This window comes from Idiotropiscis lumnitzeri, chromosome 11 (assembly GCF_059441095.1).
Source record: "Idiotropiscis lumnitzeri isolate Australia: NSW breed Sydney's pygmy pipehorse chromosome 11, RoL_Ilum_1.0, whole genome shotgun sequence".
Taxonomy (NCBI): domain Eukaryota; kingdom Metazoa; phylum Chordata; class Actinopteri; order Syngnathiformes; family Syngnathidae; genus Idiotropiscis; species Idiotropiscis lumnitzeri.
The window spans coordinates 6,248,325-6,265,622 of record NC_142401.1 but is presented as its reverse complement, the minus strand read 5'-3'; the positions used below and the strand labels follow the sequence as shown (position 1 = coordinate 6,265,622).

Below are 17,298 nucleotides of genomic sequence, written 5' to 3'. Positions count from 1 at the left end.
TTCCAGTTCTTTATATAAGTGGCTGGTAAGGTTCGGATTTGGGTTTGCAGGTTAGGGTTAGGTTCTTGGGCCTGGTATTCGATTTGTCAGGAAGTTAGGTTTACTTTAGGATCGGGTTTAGAGGTTTAGATTGAGTTCAGGGGTGAAATTCGGGATTAAGGTTTGTTTTTATAATTAGGGTTTAGAGTCTGGGATTTGGGATAAGAGTTTGTTTGTAAGAGTGAGTGTGTTAAGGGGTCTAAGTCTACGTTTAACTCATTGACTGCCATTGACGGCTAAAGACGTCAAAGATCCTTTTTTTTTTTTACTCGGCTGGTAGTGAACGAGTTAACAGTGTGCTGCACCTTGCTAAGTGCAGTGTGAAGAGGGCTTTTCAGTTAGGCTGCCATCCTTCTTCTGACCCCCCCTCTCAACTTGAAGTCCACCAAAGTAATTTGTGTCGCCCTCACAAAATAACGTGAAAAAGCTCCACGGGTTTATTCGCATCTCACCCTTGAATTTTGCGACCATATCCAAGTAATGCAAAGGTGCCTACAAGTTGGGTGAGGTCCCTGTCACTTTCTGTAAAGTTTGACTTGAGATTTGGTTCTTGTCAACCTCCAGATTACCTACAAAGGTCTGAGCTCTCTGGATCCCAGCGCTGACCTGACCACCCAGTGGGGGAAGGTGACCAAGCCCACCAATGAGACTCACCACCTGTTTGTGGCCCTCCACCCGGGCACCACCTATTTCTTCACCCTCAAAGCCTCCACCAGCAAGGGGGCCGGCCCGCCCGTCAATACCCACATTACCACCAAGATAGCAGGTAAGCATCCAGACGCCATTTTGGGAGTCATTCTGGAACATTTTGGAAAATTCCCTCCCGAAAGCCAGTTTGACTTTGTGACTTGGCATTTGCTAGATGTAAGGCAGTGGGCAAGGAGAGCGGCCACTGCCAACTACTGGAGTGGATGTGCAATTACACTTTAATGTAGTACGGCGGGAAAAAAAGCATGTTCCGTGAGTTGACCAGCAAAAAGATGTCAGGAAGCCATGTCTGGAAAAACACAAACAAGTCAGCCATTTTGGTTTGAAGCTGCCATTTTATGGGCCATTTTGGATGCGGTCACGAGCAATGTCGTGATTTTTTTTTTTCAGGCCCTGAAGCCAGTTTCACTCAGCAACTTGTCATTTGGTAGACATGTCCACGAGTTGACCCATAAAAAGGTGTCAGGAAGCCATGCGTGAAAAGAGCAAAGAATCTCTCATTGTCCCTTCTGGGCTCAGTTTGGACATTTTTGGGGATGTTTCAAAGACAAACTTGTCGATTTGTATCAAATTTGAAGCCAATTTAATAAATTGTGAAACTAAATATCCCGATAGATTTCGATTCAGACTGTAACTTCTTTTGTAGTCCAAAATAAGGACGGACCTGATATTGTGATTTTGCGCCGCTCAGTGCGTTTGCACCTTTCTTTTTGTTCCGTGTTTCTTGAACCCATTCCATTTTTATCTTGACTTTTACCGTGTGATTGTCAGCCGCCTAGCAAATGTCACCGCAATAAAAGCAACGCGGTAAACTTTGCAGACCGGAGAAGCCGAGGAGGAAAAAAAAAACCCACAATGGCCAAGGTCTGCTTTGCTTCGCGTGAAGTAGCCGTTGCGTCTTGTGCAAGACCAAGACTGCCGAATTCTTGGAAATTTCCACATTACAAAACATTTCAAGGGAATTCACCGGAATTGGGAGTAGGAGATGGACTTGGATCTTCAAAGGTACGAACCTCAAACAAACAAAAATGTCCTTATCCTTTTTTTCTTGAGGGCGAGGGGTGGAGTTTGGGGTTTTCCATGAATCTCTACCAAAATAGCAAGACCTTTCCTGCAGCCCAGAATACGGTCGTCCAACTTCCTCCTGTGACATGTTGCCAAGAGACAGCAAGTAACAAAAGAAGAGCTTCTTTTTTTCTTTTTTTTCCTCACGACGGTGACAGCTCACTTGAAATGTCACGCCGTCAGCCATCTTGTTGATCTCCCCGCGGACCGTGAAGATAATGAGCTTTCAATTAAAAGTCTTGTTCAGAGCCAGGTTGGGGGTTGGGTGTTAATGACTTAAATGCCATAGCGAATGTTGATGTTTTGGGGGCACATTCGCACGTTGGCGCCCTTCAAAAGCACAAAGCGTGACGAGCAATCGCTCGTCCATCGTTGTCACATCGCATTATAATCGTTTATTTTTTTGCCCAAGTGTGACTTCTTTGTTGTTGTCGCCTTCTCCCTCAGCACCCATGATGCCCGAGTACGAGTCCGAGGCGCCGCTCAATGAGACCGAGTCCACCATCACCGTCCTCCTTAAACCTGCCAAGTCGCGGGGAGCGCCCATCAGGTGATTCACAATTTAGTTTTTTTTTTTTAAATTCAGGTCAGGATTAGATTAGGAGGATTAGGGAATTAATAGGTTGCAATTCAAAGTTTGCGATAGGGGTTGGGTGAGTGATTAAGGCAGGGGTGTGCAAAGTTTTTGATTGGCAGGCCACAATGGGTTCTAAAATTTGACAGACCGGACCAGGAGCAGATGGATGGAGTGTTTTGGTAACCTCACCTCATCGGAGAAAAAAAAAATACATTTAATTTTAAATGAAAGTGAACAAAAGCATGACAACAAAATATCTGTCTTTGACACACCAAAGTATTTAGAAAATAAAACATGAACAAAGTTTATTCATTTAATTTTTTTTTCAAATTCGTCGGGCCGCATTAAAATGTTTTCCGGGCCGCTTGTGGCCCCCGGGCCGTAGTTTGCCCGCGCCTGGATTAAGGATAAAATCCTACCCATGTGACTGTTTTCGTAGGCGGTGAATGTTGTGTTCAAGTCCGTCAGGTTTCATTTAAGGTCGCAAATGTTTGTAAAACAGGTTAAATTGTCGGTAGTCGTTTTAGTCAAGTGTCTTTTTTTTTTTTTTTTAGATCTACGTGTCTAATAAATAAACCCATTTCCAGCAGTGTGCAACTTTATTTGGATTTAAATTTAAGTTGAACATTGAATCCGCTAAGTGGGACTTATTATCCCGATGAGGCGTCGCCAGGGAGCGCCATCTTCATTCACTTGGAAACGGCGCAAGTTCATTTACAACTTTTCCCTGCACTGATCTTGTAGTTTTTATTGCTTATTTGTGTAAATCCCTCTCGCAAAGCCTCCCGATTTACCTGAAATACAATTTCAAGTCTTAGTGCCGTAGAGGAGGCCTGCTTTCTAATTACTCCGATGAATCCTATCAAAGACAGAAGGTAAGCGGGCGCAGCGCCGCTCGTTTGATTTGATTTGATTTTCCCATCTTTTATTTAGTCGGGGAGGCAAACGTGCTCCCCGGTGGAGGTCACGGAGGGGCTTTGAAAACGGATCTTTCATCAACAAAAGCTCAAACGAGAAGACGGCCAGTCCGGCTCATGTTGTGGTCATCAGCAATTTACGTCTTAATAAAAGCGAGCCAGACGGGATTTTGCCGTGATTGGTCTACGCAAACGCACATTTACCTAATTGCGTGTAATTGCTTCTAATTGCGTGATGGCTTGGTGAGGGAGCTAATTGCAGAGGGATGCCGCTAAAGAGCCCTCTGCCAATCAGGAAACGGCAAAGTGGAAAGAGGTATGCAAAAAAAACAAAAAACAATAGCAGACATTTACATACCAACATAAATGTAAAGATAGATTTGACTCCAATATGATGAGAGAGCAATTGACTTGGTTCAAAACGCACAAAAATTTTTGTGACGTGAATCACTCAATTTTGATACGAGATGCTTCACTCCAATTTGGATGTTTACGAATCACGTCCGTTCTGATTTGATAACATTTGCTGTGATTACAATTTGATATTTATTTCCAATAGCAGCATGATAAAATATCAGTCACTCCAATTGCCGCTGAATAATTTCAGAATGACGCGAATCACTCTAATTAGGATGTAAAATGACTCACTGCAATTACAAGTACAACAATTAAAAAAAAAAAATTCCATTCACTCCGGTCATGATGCATTGAGCCACTTCAATTGCAAATTGATCAGATTTGATTCTTTCTAATTATGATGCGACAATTTAGTCCAATTTCAGTGTGATTGCATATGGTTTACCCTGCTTTTTTTTTTTTTTTTTTAATAATACGAAGCCAAAATATGCTGTGATGAGATTTACTCCGATTAATTAAAAAAAAAAAATTGCACCAATTTAAAAACATTTTACATTTACATCAAGTCGACTCCACTCAACTTTTTTTTAAAGAGCACTTTAAAAATGATCATTGCTGTACATGGAGTCGAAATCAGATCTGCAAAACAAAGTCAGCTCAAACAATGAATTAACAACATAAAAGCAGTAAACGCCATGAGCACTAATCCAATGCCGAGCCTCATGTTAAGGCAAAAGCCATGGAATAAAAATGTGCTTTAAGATGAGTTTTCCAAATGCATAGAGAGGGAGCTTGCCTAATGTTTAGCAGGTGGTCATTCCAACAGAAAAGGTTCAAACCCCTCCGAGCCTCCGCTTCGATACCTCCATTAGCGTCTGGTGTGCTGACCTGAGGCACCGGGCAGGTGTGGAGTGGAGGAGGAGCTCACAAGGACATGGATTTCTGTTTCTAAGTGCTGTTGTGAAAAAGGATGCTTTACCTAAATCAGCTGCCGAAGAAAAAAAAAAAAAAAAGATGAATTCATCAACACCAGCAACTTGCTGATCCAATTGAAAATTACTGTCCAATAAAAACCCAAGTCCAAGATTCTTTTCATTGAAACTCAAAAAGTTCAGTGCAATCCAGGTCTTAATTTTTTCCTGGCAGGACAAAAGTGGCCTTAAGGAGAAAGCGTACTTTTTGCTCCGACATAGCGATAGTTGTCATCCACATAGGAGGTGAAAGAAAAATCATGCTTTCTTAAGATGGAGCCCAGGGGCAGCGAATACAGTACAAACAGCAGCGGCCCCAAAATTGAACCCTGCGGGACACCACATGACGGTGCACGACACAAAAAGTGCTGCCTATGAAATAGGATTTAAACCATTTTTTTTGTGAAGAAATTGTCTACAAAGTTAACTAATCACCTCCCGTGTGATATCATTAGTTCCTACCAGCTGGTGGTCAAGGAGGAGCGCAAGTCCAAGTCCCGTCGAGCTGCATCCGAGATCACCGAGTGCTTTGCCGCGCCCTTCAGCTTCCGAAACGCCTCCACCTCCAACTCGCCGTACTATATGGCGGCCGAGCTACCGCCTTCCAATCTACCGGCGGCCCAGCCGTTCACGGTGGGCGACAACAAAAGCTACGGCGGCTTTTCCAACCCACCGTTGTCCCCCGCCAAAAGCTACAGCATCTACTTCCAGGCCCTCAGCAGAGCCAATGGGGTAAGTCCTTACCGGAATATAGTCAGCGGCCACTTTGTTAGGGACCTGGCTTCCTGAGACATTTTTTGTGGGTCTCCTCATGATAGACCACCAAATTTCACAGTGAGCGGATGAAGTGGCTTTCGGGGCTGAAATTTTTCTTTAAATCTGTTTTTACTGCAATGAAGAAAATTAAGCATAAAATGTCTGCTTCAAGCCAAAATGGCTGACTTCCCGTGTAGGGGCTGGATTCATCAGATTTTTTTGGTGGGTCTCCTCAGGGTAGTCGTCGACCAACTTTCATGTTGCTGAGTCCAACTGGTTTCGGGGGCTGCATTGTGAATAAATGCCAGAAAAATCAAAAATGGTTGCCTGCTTAAACTCATGAGGAAGTTACATCGGCATAAAACCAGATGACAACATAACAGCTCTGTATTAAATATAAAACAGCCCTCACAGGACTTAGTGAAAGTAGAAGCAGGTGCCCCAAATTTGGTGCCGCTATCCGTCACCCTCAGGTGCTCTACTGTCGCTACTCCGCATTGTTAATTTATATTTTCTTTTCTATTTTTTTTTTCTTTTTGGGCGTCAAGAAGTGAGCAGCTGTTGCGAATAGAAGACGATTGTCTTGTCCACGTTCTCCTTTTCAACACCTCCGCTATGTAAATGTGTCGCCAGCTCTTTGGCCACCACTTCTGCAGCTTTTTTCTTGTCAAACAAACTTTTTTTTTTTTTCCCCAAGTGTGACGACAAGTGGGGGAAGCCTGTGGAAAACAATTACATTGTATAAAAGTAAATGATTTGTTTAAGCTAGATTAGTTATGAGGGTTTCTCTAAAATATAATAGTAATAATACATAATGGGGTCTCTGTGCTACAATCGAGGAAAATACATTAGATGGAATGTAAATATTATAGATAGATAAAATTGTAAACAATCTAAATCTAATGTTCTGTAAATATGATATAAATATCAATGTAGTGTATTAAAAGCATGTCAATTATTAAATGAATGACTCAAATGTGACCTTCAATGCATCCTCTGGTTTCTTTTGCTTGCAGGAAACCAAAATCAACTGCGTGCGTCTGGCTAACAAAGGTACGAGCGTCCTTCCACGTGTGGGCTGTTGTTGTTGTCTTTGTGCGCTAATGCTAGCAATGCTAGCCTCGCCTCAACAGTTTTGTCCAAAAGTATTTGGACGCGATCGTTCGTCAAAAGTGTGCCTCTTGGTGCCTTCACTATCGAAACAATTGACTTCAAAAGTCGTTCATTCATCAGGACAGTATTTGATTAATTAAATGAATGGGAAAATGAAGCTTCAAATTTGCTTCATGAAGCAGCTGCTGTATTTTGGAGTCCTCTAGATGGCACTGTTGGTTTGAATAAAAGGTTTAAAAAAAATGGCAATTCATTGTTGCTTTCAGTCCAATGTTGAACAGAGAGTGCCCTCTAGAAGAGTCCAAAAATACTACAACTGGTTCACGAAGCAGATTGGAAGCTTCATTTACCCATCGCTAGATGAAGGCATTAAGAAAAATCTTGTCACTGTCCAAATACTTTTGGCCACAAGTGTACCTCGTTGTCGTTCAGGTGCGAAATCTAACTCACGCACACGTAGATGAACATGCTCTTTTCAAAACACCCCCCCCCCCCAAAGCCCGCCCCCCCACCCACCACCCCCTTCAATCAACAACAACATGTTATCCTGCATGATTTCATGACTCACCGTTATTTTACGCACTTCGCACCACCTGCTCGGACCTGCCACTCAAATATGATCTTGCTTCCTGTGCGTGTGCGTGTGTGTAGGTGTGTACGTGTGTGTTCCAATCGTGCGCTGCTGTGCGTGTGTGCTGCCTGTAACTTTGTGGCTGGCTGTGCAAAGCATCACATTATGCAACTCTTCAAATGGAAAGAAAAACAGCCATGGAGGTAGATGATGATTATGACGCTAAAAATGACGACAATGTTTTTTTGTTTTTTTTTTCTTGTCCAACAAATTCCATGTCAAAGGGTTCCGGTTTGCCCTTGCCCCAAAAAAAAAATGTCTAGAGGCTAAAACCCTTAAATTTTTAAATTCGTCTGGCTTTATGATGCGTTTGGTGTGAAGGTTGCGTTTGCTTTTAGATTGAATTTGAGCAACTAGCCACAAAGATTTTTTATTTATTTTTTTGCTCCATCTTTTTCTTGTTGGTGCTTTTTGTTTGCATTTGTTTTTACAAGCCTCCATCATTCCCCAAACATGCCGGGACCCGGCACACCTTTTAGCCTTCCGCTTCCGTGTTTGTTGATCTCAATGTTGTCAAATGCGCCTTTTTTCTTAGACGAATTTTCTTCTTTCTTCTTCTTTCCTTTTTTTTTGTGCTTATTTGTTTGTGTGTTCTTTTTTTTTCCCCCCTTTCTTCCCCTTCTCATGCTGGCCGGCGGTGGGACGTGCGGCCCTGGTGGTCCTTAGTGGTGATAGGTAGGGGACAAATAACCACGCCGTACATTCTAGTCATCCCAAGCGAAGGTGATTATTGCTTTACAGGCCGAGTATTTGCTTCCCGTGTCATCACACAATCACCGTCGTCAACAAGCCAAAAAAAAAAAACCTCACTCATGTTTGACAGAACCACAAACCAGCCGTCCTCCGTCATCTTTATGACTTCATCATTTGCTGTTTCCTTCCTATGGCCATCGTGTTGCATTTTGTCTGTGGCGAAACATTTGAGCTTTTATTCCATCTCCAGCTGCGTTAAGGCCCATGCGGGTACTAGTGCACTCTTTGTCCTCACTAGTCCGGGCATTCACAAAGTCGCAAGTGACTCTTTTATCTTTCAGTGACTTCAGAGAGTAAATAAGGAGAATTGAATTTCAATTCGAAGGACTTCTGAATTTGAAAATCATGTTGCTCTTGTAACATTAAAATTTATTTTTGGGCGATAAAAATGCACTAGTAGACTAGTAGTACGACTGTGTCTCACTCGTAATGTTTTATTTCACGACAAGTTATTTGGCTTACTTATGCACCATGAAGCAATACTGGTAACAATACTAGACCCAACTGGTTGCCATGTGTCCCACACTAGTAGCCTCCTAATCAAGGACATGGAATGATTGTCCATTTATTCCGTATCCTTGAGATCCATCTGAAGGTCCATTAATGTACTAGTACACTCTAGCTGGACAACCTTGAAATACTAGTTACTAGTGTGACAAAAATGGCACTAGTTCTTCAAGTGACACTAATTAGCAGCCATGAATTGTAGTAACACAACGATGTCAACAAGTTTGCAGATTATCCTCCCTTGTCCAATCAGGATGCCATCGTTGTTCTTCTAGTGTACAGAATAAGATACGCATCATTGGCAAAAGCAGTAGTGGATGTTACTAATAAGGCATAAAAATTCGACTAGTGCGTTGAAGTGCCTGACTAATGAGAACAAGGAGCGTACTAGTACGTTGACCTTAAACTGCATCTCAAGGATTTCAAGTAAAATGCTCAAATGGTTTTTCATCCTTGTTGGCTTTCAGTGTGGCTGGCTGTACCTTTTCAACCGCTATTTGTCTTGCATGCGTGTACGCGTGCACACGCCACCGATTCGCTAATCACGATGTCATACGATGGGATTTACTCCGATTCACTCCAATCACAAATGGATCCGATTGACTCCGATTGCGATGCGATTCGCTCTCATTCTGATATGCTGAAATGGTAAATAATTCGCCCCATTTATGAATTGCTACGATTCACTGCACTTATAAAGAAGAAAACACGATTCAAGCAGAATCCAATGTGATACGATTTACCAATCCGATTCAATTCCAATTTGAGAAGATTCGCGACAATTCCATTGCAGTTTAAATTAATTCAGCGCGATTACAATGCGACACAATCGTACCATTGACCCGAAATGAATCAGTTTTGCTGCGATTCAACATTTGTCTGTTGTTCGTCGAGAAATCAATAGGGTGGGCTGCGGTAATGACGCTAGCGCTCCTCACTTGTAATTGGAAATGACTACTTGTAGATTCGTGATGGAAAAAAAAAAAAAAAAAAAGTATTCAGGTGTGTGTGTGAGCGATGTCACTTTCAATACGCATTTCCATTAGAGGCGAGGTTGCCCGTAATTGTTGCGGTCGGAGGCGCTGATGCAATAAGGTGCTGCCGGTTAGATGAGCGGGCGTGACGGAAATGCGAGACGAGTCAAAGAGCCGAGACAGAAACACAACTTGGACATGAAGACCAAAGGCAAGACAAAGTGAAATGATACAATGCGATTGGCTTTGTTTAGCTTGCGATAGGCTACGGTAAAAAATGATCCTCACGATCGCAAGATCATACGCTTCACTCCGATCACGTGTGTAAATATTCACTCGAATGACATTGAGTCACTCCAATGACGATGCAGTTGCGATACGATTCACGCCAATTCTCACGGGAAATGAGTCACTCCAGCTGCAATACCTTTACTCCAATTAAGGATTTACTCCGATTATAATGCGAAGTGAGTCCTGCCAATTATAAAATGATTCACTGCCATTTGAAAACAATCCGTCGCAATTCTCGTGACATCATTCACTTATCGCAATATGAGCCACATTATTAAAGAGATGATAATATATACGATTTGATTCACGCCAATTACAATACTGTCATGCGAGTTTGAGTCCTTTAAATTATAATATAATGCTTTTTAATTCATGCTAATATAGAGATTCAACAGTTCATTGAGTTGTCAACAACTAATCAATTAATAAATTAAACGACCCTGTTGAACTTTAAATTTTCCAAATCAGCTTTCTGTAGTCCTCCATGGAAGCCAAATAAGATAAAATAAAATATTTGCGAACAGCTGCTTTTGCTTTGGAAAACAATAATCAACATTTGTGCCAGTTTTCCGCCACCAAATCAGTCACTAAATCTTAATCAATTTGTTTAAGCATTTGAAATAATGTCCTTTTTCGCAATAAAGGGACACTTAAAAAGAAAAATTCTTACACAATCCATTGTTTCATTGAAAAAAAATAATCGACCAATTAACCGATTATTCACTAGTGTAAGCCCTGCTCCACTCGTAAAATGGTCCGATTGACTCCAGACATCGTAAATGGCTCCAATTATAATGCCCATGTTTCACTCCAAATTCAATTTGATACGATTCACTTCCTTTTTATTACGATACGACTCGATTTTTTTTCCAATTTTGTCATACAGTTCACATTACCTGCAAGCATGACACATTACAACTCACTCCACGTCCGATGCAATTTATGGTTCAGTACTGGTTGCCTTCCAATCACAAAGTCAGACGAGTCACACTAATTAACATGTGATGCTATTGTTTTCTTAATGGATTTATTTATTTATTTATTTTGGACTCTGCCAAAGCTACGAGTCACGTCATCCCCCTCAGCCAGCCGACTCACAAAGACGGATGAGAGACTCAACAACAAATATTTAGTGCTTACAAATGTACACGCGCAAAATACATGTCGGGGAATCTTTGAAGTACACGCACACACACGCAGGGGGGAGCATCGTTCCCATCCGTAATCCTGTTAAACACACTCAGTCATGCTAGCGCTAATCCATACAGGAGGCAAGCCCCCCCCCCCCGCATAAAACACACACACACATACACGGCATTTAACTTGTATAACGCTCACGCGCAGACACACACGCGCACGCAAACTTGAGTTGCGTTCAAATGGCAGCAATTTATGTAAGTATACTCCACAACGTTTGAGTAAATACTCAATAATGTATGACTGGTTGCATTCCTCTGCCGAGATATTACAAACATGTTGAGCGTAGTCATCATACGCACGCACACGCGCACTGGCGTAAAATAAAGATGCACCTAATATCTCATTCGGGGCCAGAGCGAGAAGAATCAATCTTGTGTGTTTGGATGAGATTAAGTTTTTAATATCGGCGCTCTTCGGCGTAATTCCCCTCGGATCGCTTCATCATGCAATCCGAGAGCGCGGGATAAACAAAGAGAGGGGGAAATCAAAATACATGTCCAGAAATGGTTACAAATAAATGTATGCAGGAACAACACCTACACGCCGGATGAGGAGGTTGATGAAGATGATGATGATGATGATGATGATGAATACAATACTTGGCCTTGTTGTCGTGGTTACAGATGCAAAAACACCTTAAAGGGATTAAGTCCTGCATTAATAATTCTTATATGCTGTGTGTGACATATCATCTATTTATTTTGTAGACAAATATAAAATACTATTTTAAAAACATGTTTTTTTTCCCATCATAGATAATACAGTATATAGCAAATTATCTCCAACCAGGTCAGCATTACAAATGATATTCTTTTCTCAATTGCCTTACCCGTATAAATAAAAATAAAAATAAAAAATAAAAATTTGATTTGATAAACGCTATCACGCTAATAGTTGCTGTGCTCATATTTTGCATGAACCTGATTACAAAACTGGGTAGATTTAATATCTGGCCTATATTGGGGTGCAATTTCGATTGAAGACAAAGCTAATGTAATAACAGATTAATTACTTTATTAATTTAATAGTAAGAAACCTGAGCACTCATTTCTATCTTTAAGGATTTGACATGTTGTCCTGTGATTGGCTAATACAAGGTAGAAGGATCAGGCCCATACCGGCATTATTTCAAGGTATTTCAAGACCGTTGATACCAGCCAGCAATACTTAAGGAAAAAAAAAAATATGGGAAAAAAAATTGGAGAAAAAAAAAAAAGAGACTATTTCACTTACAGAGTCGAATTTAGATTTGTAAAATGAAAGACAATTAATACATTTGAATTTTTCTTGGATTTATTCACGTTTAACTTAATTAATCTTGACGTTGAGTATCACACATCTGCGCTTTTGATGCATATTTTGAGGAAAACAAAAAAATATATATATTTTCATGTTACAAGAGTACCATCATTTAAAAATTAGAATTATGTTTCACAACATCAAATCAACAAATTCCAATTGAAATTAAATTTCCAAAGTTACTGAGAGCCCCAGCAGAAGCATGCAAAAATCTGCGTATGGCTCGAAGACAACTGGGTCGGACTGTGGAGTCAGTGTGACTTTAGGCTGCAATGGCTTTGGGAAAAAAAACAAAAAAACAAAACTGTTCTTGAGTCTGCTTGTCCTTACGCTGATAAGTCAAGCAAGTCGTCAGCTGCCCTTTATAATATGTCCAATGAAAATGGATCAAATGCTAACCTGCCAACATAGCCCGACAATCAAGTGGTTAGCAGATGCTCTCCGCCGGTGGCCTGACGCATTCAACTGCCGAAGCCGCTCAAGTGCCGACAAATGGGGGTCGTCCGCTAATGTGTCAGCGAGCGCTGGGATGGCGGACGCCTGCGGGGAGGATGATGAAACTACACGACATGATGAAAGTGCAGGGGCGTGATGGGGCGCGATGATGGCGTTTTGATGAAGCTCTCGCCAACATTAGGAGGGCAGGGACCACACGGAGGTGCCGGAACTCACCGCAGGCTCTCGCTGAATGACAAACGCGCCGCTCGACGGGCCGTGGAGTGAGCACCTCGTCACGTGTTGTCGTTAAAAAAAAAAAAACTACAGTAGCGATGTAGAACAGAAAAAGTGCACGTCGTATCAAATATTACACATAGGGAAAAAAATTGGATTAAACTGAAAAACAAAACGGAACAGAAAACCTAGACGCGACAGCAGCATAAATGTCCCACATCGAAAAGCAGCAAAAATTAGAAACTGCAACTGCGAGATGGACACACATGTGGCTCACGACGTGTAGTGATGGGCAAATGAAGCTTCAAATCTGCTTCGTGAACCAGTTGTAGTATTTTTGGACTCCTCTAGAGGGCACTCTCTGTTCAACATTGGACTGAAAGCACAATGAATTGCCAAACCCTTATTTAAACCAACAGTGCCATCTAGAGGACTCAAAAATACAGCAGCTGCTTCATGAAGCAAATTTAAAAGCTTCATTTTCCAATCACTAGCGACGTGTACGTACAACGGAAAACTTGATAATTATAAAAATACAAAAACTTACGATACGATAACTATACAACAAAAACTATATACAACAGCAATTCTCACATTTATTTTATTTTCCCTTCTATTTTTTTTAAATGGATCAAATAAATGATCATTTTCTCCCTGCTATTGAATTCATAAAATTCCCGAGTTGAGGGTTGGAATGCCACTTAAGCGCCCGGCTTGCTTTTTATCGCGCTGCCAATGTCATCAAAAGCTTTAAGGCATTCCATTGATTTTGACCGCGGTAAAAAGGCTAAAAGGTTTTCCATTCTTTCCGTTTATTCCAACATCAATTTTCCATAACGCTTATTCCACTCGGGTCGCTCGGAAAAAGTGGAGTCAATTCCCGGCCGCTCTGGGGGAAATCGGCCGTCAGTCACAGGCAGATAAAATCAGAAGTATCGGTTGTCCCATTTGCCTTGAGTTGCACCACCCAAACATGAAAACTCTTCTCATTCAAGAGCATGAGCACGTGTCTTTAAACTTTTGACGTGAATCCCTTCGCGTCTGTCAAGATGAGCCTCAGGCTCCGTTCACACTGCAGACAAAACAAATGCGACTTCTGATATGTAGGTGACGTGTCTGAGAAGTGACACGTTGTGCCGCAGTGTTTACGGAAGTAACTATGGTCTGGCACGTCGGGTTTCATCGCAGAGTGACCGTCGGAATGGTACTGTTCACACTGCATGAAAAAAAAATCAGATCCATATTACATATACAAAAAATGTTGATTTATTCGTAGTGTGAACCAAGCCTAAAACGAAAATACATTTTGAGCAGACTTTTTGGTGGGTCTACCTATTTTAGACTGTCTTACCAAATTTCTTGTTTGCTGAGTCAAATTGGGTTTAGGGGTTGAGTTTTCAAAGCAATTCAAAGGACCCCTGAAAAGGGCCAAAATTACCCCAAATATGTGTGCTTCAAACAAAAACGGTAGACTTGTGGTGGTTTTGAGATATTTTGTGGGTCTGCTCATGATAGACTAAAATTTCTTTCAATTTCAGACATGGTAACCAAATTTCATGATGCTAAGTCTGGGGCTGATTTTTTTTAAACCAATGGAAAGGATCTCTGGAAATTTGGCCGCTTTCGACTCGAAATGGACATGACCGTTTAATTTTTTTGGTTGGTCCACTCCTCTCAAACATGACAAATCCAAAAAAATAAAATAAAATAAAATTTCATTTTTTCTGTGTTGCATGACATTTACCTCCCTGCATGACTTCATAAAAATGTGATGGACGACATCTTCACCTTGGGATTGTTTCCTGTGTGCATGATGCCTTTTAGTGTTTTTATTTTTTTTTTTGTGTTTCTTAGATGTAGGACCACCTGACTTTTTATGACTTGTCCATGACTCTGTGTGTGCGTGTGCATGTTTCCCGCTTAGGAGCCTCGACGCAGGACTCGGACGCCATGGAGCCAGAAAAACCCGTGGACGGCACGGTGAAGTTGGCGGGCGTGATTACGGGCATTCTCATGTTCATCATCATCCTCCTCGGCCTCGTCCTCACCTTCAAGCGCAGGTTGGTTGTCGCCCTCCACATTTTTGGGGAACCCTTTTTAAAGTGTTTTTGCAATGGATTTTTTTTCTGCACTCAGTAAAAGTTAAATACAACCGAATTGTTATTTAAATGTACTGCTCTTACATATGAAAAAGATGCAATGGAAAAGGTAAAAATAAAATAAAATAAAATAAAAAAACTCCTCTAGTTTGAGAAATAAGACCATCTAAAAATTTTGCGGTTTTGCACACTGTATTTTTAATTTTTTGTTTTGGTTTGTTGATTGAATCAATTTCAAACGTCGACATACATCACCCAAAAATAAAATGAAATTGAAACACTCAAATTTATGAATACATTAAAACAGGTGATAAATGTTTAGGTTTTCTGCACAATCGTTTTTTTTTTCACACTGTCTTGAATGAAAACATGTACAAAAACGACATATTTAAGCCAAAATAAAGAATAGTGAAATAAAAGTCCAAATCAAATCAAATTGTAAAAAAAAATGGAGTAAATGAAAACAAAAATGTGGTCAAATATTTGGGTTTTCCGTCCAATTATTATTATTTATTTTTTTTGTCGCCATCGCCAACCTCACTTTGCTTTCTTTTTCTTCTTCTTTACTCTATCACAAACACAATCAACATATTTTCTTTTCGGTCTCTTTCTTAATGTTTCATACTGACCTGATATATAATATTAAATTTTAAACAGTTCTTCAGACTTCGTGTTGTAAAATGAAACTTAGTGAGAAATGTCGTCCAATGAAAATCGCTTTTTTTTGTTTGTTTGATCCATTAACGTATGCAAAAGTATTCCATTGAATTTTATGAGGTTTTACGGTTTAGATTTCATGTGTTTTCGATTTTGTTGGAACAGTGAGACTGTGCTCGGTAGATAGCCGGATTTTTTTTTTTAGCCATTTTTTTTTCACGTCACTACAACGGAAGTAAATGAAAAACTTATCGTTATAACACGTCTCCTGGCTTCGTCGCTAAATTGCTCAGACTGAAATACATATTTTCGAACATTCTGGCTATTATTACCGACAAACAAGCTGTAGTTTGTGCTCGCTGATTGCTTTGGTGTCCTGTTTTTCCTCCCACACTATTTCGCCAACGTGACATTTTTTTTTTTTTATCGCCATGAGGAAACGCGACACGGAAGCCCGAGTGGCCCCTCGCCGCGGAACATTCCGGACTCGTGATTGTCGAGGATCCAACAAATATGTTAATGCAATCAGCAGCAGTGGCATCAGAGCGCTTGTTTGTTGTGATTGCGTAGCAGCAAAATGTGTAAATTTTGTGTCAAAACTCTTTGTGTCAATTTTAGGAAACTCTTAACAACCGCGAGCTTCGTTAAGCCAATTAGGAGGCGGTTGGCCCGCTCGTCACGCTTACGCTTGTTTTTAAAAAGTTTTTATATTTATTTATTTACTTTTTATTAAATTAAGCTTGAATTTTTTTTTTTTGTAATCTCGTTGGTTGCAATGGAGCAAGTAGGCATAAACGGTCTACTTCAAACCAAACGGACAGACTTTCCGTCTCTTTACAAGCGTGGCTTGTTGAGGTTTTTGGTGGGTTTGCTCGTAGACGTGTTAACCAAATTTTATGTTGCTGAATTTGGGGGCTGAATTTTCAAATGCAACTCCACGGAGCTTGTATCCCTAAAATGTTTTTTTTTTTTTTTGTAGGGCTTCTTACTATAGATATGTTGCTAAATCCAACTGGTCAAAGTCAAATTAACGGAAACTCTACTAGTGAGAGAGCGAATATTCATAAAAAAAATATTATTCCACCATCTCGCCTGTCAACCGCTCCCTGTCGTTAAGCCTCTTATTGGCTTCATCCATATTTCATCCATCACACTTAATACTGATGTCTCTAAAACTGTTTTAGCCTCTGTCAACCAGGCCTCACAAGCCTCTCAGAGCCCATCAATTATTTCCCGGTTAAAAAAAAAAAAAAAAAACAACCCAAAAAAAAAAAAAAGCTCTTGATACGAGCGCGAGCAACTGTCCGATTAATCTTTCAGGGAGTCGTTTATGTTCCCCGAGAAGGCGGCGGACGTCGCTAATAAAGACGCCAGTCAAGTCTTAATGGGAATGTGATGTTCCCGCAACCAGGTGGGCCCTCAGGGGGTCCGCAAAGCAGCGCCCGAGGGTCTGGAGACCATCGTCTATGAATAATAAACGCAACCTAAAAACATGATTGATATGACATGTGCTCTCTGATGGAAAACGCGTGTTATTTAAACCTTTCCAACCCTGAGGATCTTTTCTTTTAGCAGAAGGGTCTCCAAAAAGATTGTTTGGAGCAGAGAAATGCACGCAGCACAGGGAAACCATGCTGTAAAGTAAAAGTATTTTTTAAAATCATTTTGCTCCTCAAACACATTTTTAAAATATAATATATATATATATTTTT

General features: G+C 40.8%; 1 protein-coding gene across 2 annotated transcripts in view; it reads left to right on the top strand.

Annotated features, from left to right (window-relative positions):
* Positions 1-17,298, top strand: part of ptprt (protein tyrosine phosphatase receptor type T) — a 107,929-nt gene that overhangs the window by 51,546 nt on the left and 39,085 nt on the right. For both annotated transcript variants that reach the window (XM_088308306.1, XM_088308307.1), the window contains exons 12-17: positions 604-805; positions 2,260-2,362; positions 5,090-5,366; positions 6,407-6,443; positions 7,801-7,857; positions 14,755-14,890. In XM_088308306.1, the coding sequence (XP_088164432.1) occupies positions 604-805; positions 2,260-2,362; positions 5,090-5,366; positions 6,407-6,443; positions 7,801-7,857; positions 14,755-14,890 (812 nt within the window). The remainder of the gene's footprint in view (positions 1-603; positions 806-2,259; positions 2,363-5,089; positions 5,367-6,406; positions 6,444-7,800; positions 7,858-14,754; positions 14,891-17,298) is intronic.